The sequence below is a fragment of the Diaphorina citri genome, unplaced genomic scaffold, assembly GCF_000475195.1.
Source record: "Diaphorina citri unplaced genomic scaffold, Diaci psyllid genome assembly version 1.1 scaffold59, whole genome shotgun sequence".
NCBI classification, from domain to species: domain Eukaryota; kingdom Metazoa; phylum Arthropoda; class Insecta; order Hemiptera; family Psyllidae; genus Diaphorina; species Diaphorina citri.
In genome coordinates this window covers 412,064-421,907 of record NW_007377496.1, presented here as the reverse complement: position 1 = coordinate 421,907, position 9,844 = coordinate 412,064, and the positions used below count along the sequence as shown (strand labels likewise).

The 9,844-nt window shown below is 39.2% G+C and overlaps 1 protein-coding gene across 1 annotated transcript; it reads right to left on the bottom strand.

Annotated features, from left to right (window-relative positions):
- Window positions 1–719: 719 nt before the first annotated feature.
- LOC103518316 (acyl-CoA Delta(11) desaturase-like) lies at window positions 720–5,245 on the bottom strand. The gene is made up of 4 exons (XM_008483380.3): window positions 5,082–5,245; window positions 3,823–4,023; window positions 1,554–1,739; window positions 720–1,047 (listed from the first exon to the last, which is right to left on the bottom strand). Exons 1-4 carry the CDS (start codon window positions 5,126–5,128, stop codon window positions 720–722), a joined length of 762 nt encoding a protein of 253 aa, XP_008481602.3. The 5' UTR covers window positions 5,129–5,245.
- Between the last annotated feature and the right edge of the window lie 4,599 nt (window positions 5,246–9,844).

Here is a 9,844-nt window from a genome sequence, read left to right as displayed (position 1 = left end):
AATAATAAAATGATTATTACGTAGGTATTTTATGTCTGATAAATATGGAATTACTGATAATGGTAAGTTAATTTAGTGTGATTTATAAGAACAGGGATTTTGTGCAGAAAATGGGTGTTTCCTGTAGATTTCACAGGGGGGACAACCGTGCTTTCACGTACCTAACCAAATATGTTCTAATGGGCCAGGTTGGATTCTCCTCCTCTACAACAAGAACAATGCTCCTTGTATTATGATGCCAAGTGTTATCAGCCATCAGCAAAGAAGCCATACCAAATCATATCATTTGTTTACCTAATGTTGTGAGTGCTTATGTAATCATGTCTTTTCAGTCTTGTCCCAGCAGTATACAAAAACCTAAAGCTACAGCAATGAGTGCAAAGATTCCACGAATTGTTATATTTAGGTACCTACTTCTCTATGTATCTACCTACACCAATCATGATTCATTGGATATAATTTTATCTATCAACCAGACTGAAAATAACTGAAGTTAAATCTTAAATCTCAAAACAACGAATTGCCATCCCAAATTGACCCAAAATAATAAACAAAATAAACATGAGTAAACCTACCTGGAGAAGTTGATTTCCAAGCTGTCAGCAAACAATGGGTTACCAGCTTCAACTTCATGGAAACAGCTGATAATGATAACTGAGAAATACACGACTCGACGCGAGGTCTACACTTCAGCAAACAATGGGTTACCAGCTTCAACTTCATGGAAACAGCTGATAATGATAACTGAGAAATACACGACTCGACGCGAGGATAAACAAGGTATATTCTATTCTTTTTACTTTCTTTACGTTGGTAAACATACCTGTTCGCGCTACTCGTTTCTGAATCATGTCAGTAGGTACAGTTTTCAAGTCGTACGCCCAGCCAATCAAAGCACACAAGTCGACAAACGCAGTCGAAATGTTGAACTTGTAGTTCCATAATTCGGCGTTCTTGTAGTCCCAAGGAAACACGTGATGGTAGTTATGCCAGCCGTCACCAAACGATGCCACAGATACGAACAGGTTCTCGGTTGGGTTGATGTTTCTAAAAAAATAGATATAGAAACATTAGAACTTCTTTCTTCGTGAGGTTAAAATCCTTGCGGAGAAGACAAGTTGACATAAAGCAGTTAACCTGACAATAACCTTAATAACCTTTGACAAAAGGTTCCCTGTCACATGACCGAAAATGGTCGTGTAGTTATAAATTAAATACATTGATATCAAGGCAAAGTTTAAAGCTTAACCCTTGACAAATGGAGTGTGCCTAAAGGCATGCGACTCCGACAGTCCACTCGGCCTCAATAATAATTTTATTGAAAGATGCCCGGAATCTAGTACAACTCATTATGTGATCGGACTGGAGAAGACTCAAAACGCTGACCCCGCATAAGCGAGAAAACGTGAAGAATAAGAAGAATTTATTTTTCACGTGTCATTTCTGTGGTTGGGTGCTCCTTTTGGAGAATCCTGCCACATTAAATAAAGCCATAAAAAAGATGTGATCAGAAAAATCGAGATTTTACTTGAGTCATGTACTGAGTAACTTACTTGTCATAGGGTTTGTTTCCCCACATATGAGCCACGCTGTTGATGAGGAATGTCCCATGCAGAGTAATAACATGTCTCAGTTGAGTAGCCACGCAGTGAGCCACCCACAAGTCTTCACCCCAGAAATACCACGGTACCCAAGTCGGTAGGATGTAGCACAAGAATACAGCAAAGGGTGCGTAAAGTCTGAAACGTAAAAAAGAGGTCTTTGATTTAAATGGAAACAAAGTAATGAATGAAAAGTGGATGGTCTTTTTTTCTTTTTGTATGGAAATTTTTTCATGAAAGGTACGGAGTACAGTGCACAGTTGCACAGAAATCCCGTACCTCATTTAGAAGATTTCAGACTGAAATCTAGTCATTTGTAATCTCAACAAGGAAAGAAAAATAATGTATAAATGAATACTTACCTTTTCTCTGTTCAAAATTTTGGCCATCTTTTTGTCTTCTTCGGGTAAATCCTTGTCATTCCAGCCCCAGACGCCTCCATCGTGTTTCTCTGTTCAAAATTTTGGCCATCTTTTTGTCTTCTTCGGGTAAATCCTTGTCATTCCAGCCCCAGACGCCTCCATCGTGGTGGTGATGATGACTACCATCTCCTGCAATGGAAACGAGTTCAGTGCGTTAGAGTGAGAAACAGAGATTCTATGTGGTGTAACTGTATGTTTTCCGTAGCAACAACTAATCAAGGAAGTATGTTTTGTACTTGCGAAACCTGTCTGATTCAATGAATATTGACGCTCCGGGACGATCGGACTGACGCTGGGTTAAAGGGATTTTTTAATCTCATTTGAGCAGGATAAACAAGGTTCAATGAATATTGACGCTCCGGGACGATCGGACTGACGCTGGGTTAAAGGGATTTTTTAATCTCATTTGAGCAGGATAAACAAGGTACATACTATTCTTTTTACTTTCTTTACGTTGGTAAACATACCTGTTCGCGCTACTCGTTTCTGAATCATGTCAGTAGGTACAGTTTTCAAGTCGTACGCCCAGCCAATCAAAGCACACAAGTCGACAAACGCAGTCGAAATGTTGAACTTGTAGTTCCATAATTCGGCGTTCTTGTAGTCCCAAGGAAACACGTGATGGTAGTTATGCCAGCCGTCACCAAACGATGCCACAGATACGAACAGGTTCTCGGTTGGGTTGATGTTTCTAAAAAAATAGATATAGAAACATTAGAACTTCTTTCTTCGTGAGGTTAAAATCCTTGCGGAGAAGACAAGTTGACATAAAGCAGTTAACGATTTAATACCTGTAATTATCATTAAACGTGCGAATCTAATAATAAAATGATTATTACGTAGGTATTTTATGTCTGATAAATATGGAATTACTGATAATGATAAGTTAATTTAGTGTGATTTATAAGAACAGGGATTTTGTGCAGAAAATGGGTGTTTCCTGTAGATTTCACAGGGGGGACAACCGTGCTTTCACGTAATCAAATATGTTCTAATGGGCCAGGTTGGATTCTCCTCCTCTACAACAAGAACAATGCTCCTTGTATTATGATGCCAAGTGTTATCAGCCATCAGCAAAGAAGCCATACCAAATCATATCATTTGTTTACCTAATGTTGTGAGTGCTTATGTAATCATGTCTTTTCAGTCTTGTCCCAGCAGTATACAATAACCTAAAGCTACAGCAATGAGTGCAAAGATTCCAAGAATTGTTATATTTAAGAAGTACCTAGGTACTTCTCTACGTATCTACCTACACCAAACATGATTCATTGAATATAATTTTATCTATCAACCAGACTGAAAATAACTGAAGTTAAATCTTAAATCTCAAAATAACGAATTGCCATCCCAAATTGACCCAAAATAATAAACAAAATATACATGAGTAAACCTACCTGGAGAAGTTGATTTCCAAGCTGTCAGCAAACAATGGGTTACCAGCTTCAACTTCATGGAAACAGCTGATAACTGAGAAATACACGACTCGACGCGAGGTCTACAGAGCTACAGATACGACCTATCTCCAAGTGGTCACCAGAAGAACTAAAAGTAGCGCTAAACTTGAATCACTTTGAAACATCAATGTATCGATTTCGACAATCACTGTGTTTTGAATCATATGAAGTATTCGGTGAATGTACCTACTAGGAAATGCAACTAATAGGACAGAGGTTCCGAGAGCAAACCTTATCTGCTCAGGATAAAGTTAGCCTCAACAGGAATCGACACCGCAACCTAGCACTTCTACATCACTTTCGGTTACTTGTGCATTTCACGGTTCAAATCTTGTAACTTACTTGTATTGCCAGACGACAACCCAATCCTTTTCAACGTCAGACGTGTCAATGACTTTGACTTTTTCGGTCACTTCAGGGTGAGGCAAAATCAAACTCCAGCCAATGTGAGAGAAGAAGAAGCCTCGAGTAGAATTGTGAGGGTCGGCATCAGTGTCGGTGTACTTGTGGTGAAGTCGGTGGTCTCGAACCCAGTTCAGAATACTGAAACATGACGGACCGAAAAAAGGTTTGAAACAAGAGTTATTATTAGGGACCAACGGAGGTCTTGGACCTATATTGTCGATACATACTTGGACCTCTACGTGTACATACCTCTTATCAAAGAGAGAAGGAAAACAGGATAGAAGAAAACCAGCTGTTGCGAGAACGAACATTATCTGTTTAGGATAAACTTCTTCCCGGGCGGAAATGGATCCCGCGACCTGGAGCTTACAAGGCAGGCGCGCTACTTTCCAAACTGACTAAGCTCGCAGGGAACATATGAAAATTTTATACCTTACATGAGAATCTACTGACAGTATTATGTCGGAAGGAGGTAGGAACATTTAAATAAAAGTGAATACAATATGAATGGAAAACCTACAGGCACATCCATTGTGTGTGCGTTGCTGGCAATGTATTTATTTTTTGCCTACCTAGATATTAGGCATAACACGACTGCGTGTACATGCCTCTTATTAATCGACAATACAATCTGTAGAGCAATATAAAAATAAGTTTTCCGTTAACAAAATGTTGGCATCCATATAACGACGCTGAACTCTAAGTCATGGAGCCTACTCGTATTATAAAAATACTACACGTTTGTATGTATGTGGGTAGGAACACGTTTGTACTTTGTACGAAGAAACACGTTTGTATGTATAGGTACGAACGTACGAGTTGTACCTACCTACGGGAAAAAAATTGTCGGTATAAGGGAGTCAAATCATCGCCCGCCTTATGTCCCAACAATGTACCCACCTAATTCACAATTTTTATTCCACAACACAACCACACTTTGACTTTTCCCTCGAAAGCTGGAATAGTGTTTATTTTTATTTATTTATTTTGCGCAGAAAATAATTAATTTCACACATTTCCAATGAGAGGTTCGAAGGGCATTGATTTTCTTCGAAATCATTTTTGGACGCTACGCTGGCTGATTACAATATGCTTAATTCGTGCCTGAACGGAATGAGAACAAGTACTAATCAAGAGATAGTTGGGCATAGTTGCCTACTTAGCGAAGTCAATCGAAGGGGTCGTTCAATGCATACCTGTATTGAATACCGATCGTTTGGAAAATGGCCAACAGGAGACGCATCGGCCATTTCGCCTTGTAGGAGTGGTGGGACCAGAGACGGTGAGCACCGGCCGTCACTCCGATGGAGGAGAAGAAGCCGAGGCCGAAAGCTGAAAGCCAAATAAGAGACCAAGGTTAGAAGAAAAAAAAATCTGGTGTGAACACCACACGACTTTCTGTTACGCTGAGCTCTCTCTCTCTCTCTCTCTCCCCAGGGGAATCCCCAAATAATTGAATTCAAGAGAAAAACAAAATTGAAAAACTGTCTGGAAAATGGTAAACTTTCTGTTTTAATACTCACTTGTGTTTCTCTAAAATTCCCTCTACTAAATAATAATTTGAGGTGAACGAGTTTTTCTGTTTTTCGTTCTCCTTTCCAGAAAGGTCAAAAATATCTGACCTTTCCATTATTTTATTGGGTTTCCACTTTCCATGCTTTTTAGAAAAAAATTAAACCTCTACTTGCACAGCTTTACCTTCTCCTTCAATACAAGACAGCGAAACGTTTACATAATATAACCAAAAAATCCATCATGATCCCCCACAAGTTAAACCATTTTCAAAGAGAAGAAATGATAGAGGATCAGAAGGAGGAGGACGAAGAGAAATAAGAAGAAAAGGTGAAGAAGGGAGAAGAAAAGGACCCAAGAAGAGGAAAAAGGAGAAAGCTGGAAAGGTGGTTCTGGAGATTTTGGAGGAAGAAAGCGAAAAATAAGAGGAATAGCTGAAGACGAAAAGAGAAAAAGAAAGAAGAAGAAAAAGAAGAAGACGAAAAGAGAAAGAGAGAAAAAGGAGAAAATCAAGAAGGTTAGGAGCTTAAGGGACGAAAAATTAGAAGTTAATCTGGAAAGGAGAGGACAAAAGAGAAAATTCACAAGGAAAAGCTTGAAAATAAAGAAAAGACAAGACGAAACAAAAGAAACACAGTAGCTGTCCAAATGCAAGAGCGATTAAAATGTTCTGCCACTGCTGGTGTGGTGGCAATTGTGGGATTTTATACGCCAAATGTTTCAGTCTGGTGATTAATAGTGAGAAAATCTGAGGAAAAGTTCAGAGATGGAAATTGTGGAGAAACGAGAACCTGCGTTTTCTATGTAAGATTATATTTTGTGTTGAGTGTTGTTGTGAGCGCCACATTCTTCTTTTTCTTCTTCGCCTTTTCCCGTGTACAGATGGGGTCAGCGTTTTTCGACAGCCTCTCAATCAGCTTTAACTAGGTGATTGGTTTGGGCTGACATTTGGTTTTGGCTACAAATTTTACGAGTGGATGCCCTTCGCACTCAACCTTTGCTATTTCTTTAGCAGCAGCGAGGGACACATATAATATTCGTACCTAAATCCTGCTTTTGCTTACACTCACATTTACCGTTTATACCTCCATGTACAATCTCACTCAGAACATTCTAAGTGTTTGACGTTGATAAGTTAATAATTTATGCCTTCAAAATAATAATTTGTGTAAAGGGTGTGTCACTGCTTTTCCCTTGGGAGTCGCCTAAGAGTATTTCAGTCAATTTTCAGCTCGCACCCTGTATATTCATGCGTATAGTGTCAAAATATCTGACGGCTCGGCTTAGGTTTTATTCATTGTGATGGAGATTAAAGATAGCACAGAGACACTAATTCAAGCCTGACGAATCAGACCATACCACGTGGTTCCGCTGAGTTACTTGAACTTGGACTAGCCAGGGACGCTCACAGGGAGGTTCATCCGGTCTTAGTAGCCCCCGGGGCCTGGCTAAAGGGGCTGATTCAAAATGGCGCTTCAAGCCTCTTAGGCCGTGCTGATCCTGTACAAAGGACGGGCTAAATCAGGAACCAACAGTTCCTGATTTAGCTAAAACTACTCAATATTTTTATTTGTAAAACAATGTTGCAAGTAGAGATGATAGAGAGGTCCATTGTTGGAATTAGCCCCGGAACAGAGCCTGCTTAGAAATTAGCCCCGGGGCAGAGCCTCGTTAGGAATTAGCCCCGGAGCCTGATTAGGAATTAGCCCCGGCCCTAGAACTAGTCATGGTCTCCATCTTGCCAGTTACTACATATTCTACTCGTCTGTTTTCTTGAGTAACCAGACTAACTATAGGTAAATAGGTTCATCATTAAGACCATTGATATTATCCGGGTTGGGATAGTGTTTAAAGAGAAACATGAAAATCATCGATATTCAACATTTTCTCATTGAGTTCACACTTGAAGGCAATTTCATCAATGAAAGGATGATAAATCCTGAACTTTATAGATCAACTTTAAAATATAGGTATTAAGTACCGTACTTATTGATCATAATCATAGCTCATATGTCATAACACGTTGCAATGTAAGGGGGTGAAGGTAGGCCATTTGACTCGTGTATCCCTGTGCAGTGCGAATTCGTTAATGTCATCAATATTGGGTGAAGGTGAGCTAATATTGGGTGAAGTATGATTAATTTTCTTTACAATGACCCCTCTGGTCTTTGGATATACCTACTGAGCAACGCGAGCCAGAAATGAAGGCAATAACACTGGTAACAGGTTCTGGTTCTGGCAACGAATACCTCGGTCTTCAGAAGTATATCTACAACAGTGGCCAATAAGTTTACAGTTAGGCCCGAGCTACTGGGTGTGTCATAATCTCATCATTTGCTCATAGGATAACTTATGCTCTCCGCTCCACTCTGTTTCTAGCCTAAGACTAATTTCATGAATAGGTTGGGGCGCAATCGTCCTACAATCCTACAGGCAGCACTCCGCACACAGGAATTTAGTTTGTAAAGACCCTAATATAATGTCAATGTAATGTAAAATACCTACTCGCATAATGGGTGCTTGAGATATTTGTTGACACTCTGTATAAAATAATACTGGCGTTGTTCATCCCATCAGGTGCCAGAAATCTGGTATGTCATTGCGTGTCTTCATAGTCGAAATTATGGGTCAATATTCACTGTGGAGAATATCTAGTGGCAGAGTGGAACCGTGAAAGCCAGCCTGGTTAGCTTGGTTGGTAGCGCGTCTGCCTTGTAAGCGCTAGGCCACGAGTTCAATTCCCGCCGGGGGCGGATTTTATCCTGAACGAATGATGTTCGATCTCAGAAGGGCTAGCTTTCTCCTATCTTGTATTCCTTAGCGGTTACAGTTCCTCTATCAAACCTCTAAAAAAAGAACTATGAAAAGAGGGTGATTGCCTGGAACATTTCGTAAAACAACTCTTGTCCCCCCCCCTTTTTTTATCTGGTCCTTTGATAAAAGGGCAAACAAGAGAAGTGGACCAATTCTTTTGCTCCCCCGGAGAACACTTTTATTCAAATTTTCTACTGTCAACGATGATGTGAGCTTTAGGTTTTAACACTTGCTGTCCAAGCGACTCGCATTTAACTGTCTAAGAATTAAGAATATTGCTCGGAATAATATTATTTATTAATTAGGATGAACCGAATACACTGCACATCTAAATGCCGGGTCGGGAATTAATCATTGTAGACAGAAGAAAGCGTTAAATAAGCAAATTAATTTATCGTGCTAATTCCAAATCACTGTAGGTAGTTTGTGCATAATAGATGCATTATGCATAGGTGTGGATATGTACGAAATTTGTGAATATGCACAACAGTTAATATGCTCATGAAACTGTAAAGCATAAGGAATAATGAAAATTCATTAGAAAATTTTCGGAGGGCAAAATATCAAAAGTTTTCCATAACGGAAAGCATTACTATGCCATATGAGGGAAAACTCCATATGCCAGTTACCTATAGAGTTATAGAGGTAATAAAGTCGAGTAGGTGGTAATAAAATTATAGTACAACTATTTACCTTGACTTGACATTTCGTGTCAACGGAGGGCAAAATATCAAAAGTTTTCCATAACGGAAAGCATTACTATGCCATATGAGGGAAAACTCCATATGCCAGTTACCTATAGAGGTAATAAAGTCGAGTAGGTGGTGATAAAATTATAGTACAACTATTTACCTTGACTTGACATTTCGTGTCACAAAACATCCAATTTGTGTTCTCGTGCTACTGTCTTCCATTAATTTACACCTTCCTATCACACTATCTATCATACATATCTACACAATACACATAAATGTCATACTTCAAACATACACATAAGGTGGTATAGTGATAGGTATGTGCTGATATAAGTAGCTGTAGGTGATGCGCACCTTCAGATAAGTGTAAGTTCAAGTTATCTTCAAGTCAATCATAATGTAAACAAACAAGAACTTGACCGAAAAAACTATTGGTGCTCCAACAAAGGTCACTTTTCTAAAGTTACCTTCACAAAAGTGAGGTTTTCGTCTGATAATAAAAGCTCTTGCCAAGTCACGAGATGCATAACACTCTTATGCATGTAGAATATCTTTAATAGGTACTCTTGAAGTTGTACTTAGAGGACATTACTTTATTTCTCCTTAGGTACCTATATACCGTATATTACGGATTAGAGACGACATTTGATTCAGAAATAAGTGAAGTTAGGACTTGGGCTCAAAACACTCATCGTCCTTACGAAAAACAACTTTTAACCCATTGGAAGCTCATGTTACTTTTAACTTTAACCCATTTAAGCTCATTTTGTTGAAGTTGAAGATAATGTGGGAATGGTTTTAACTTTATCTACTTCCTTTACATGATGATGGTCTTTTCTGTTGATTTGATTTGTTCTGGTTACAATCTCTTAGCTCTTAGCTTGAACCAAACTTATCCACTTTGACCGGTCGAGGTACACGTGACCTCACTGTTGGCA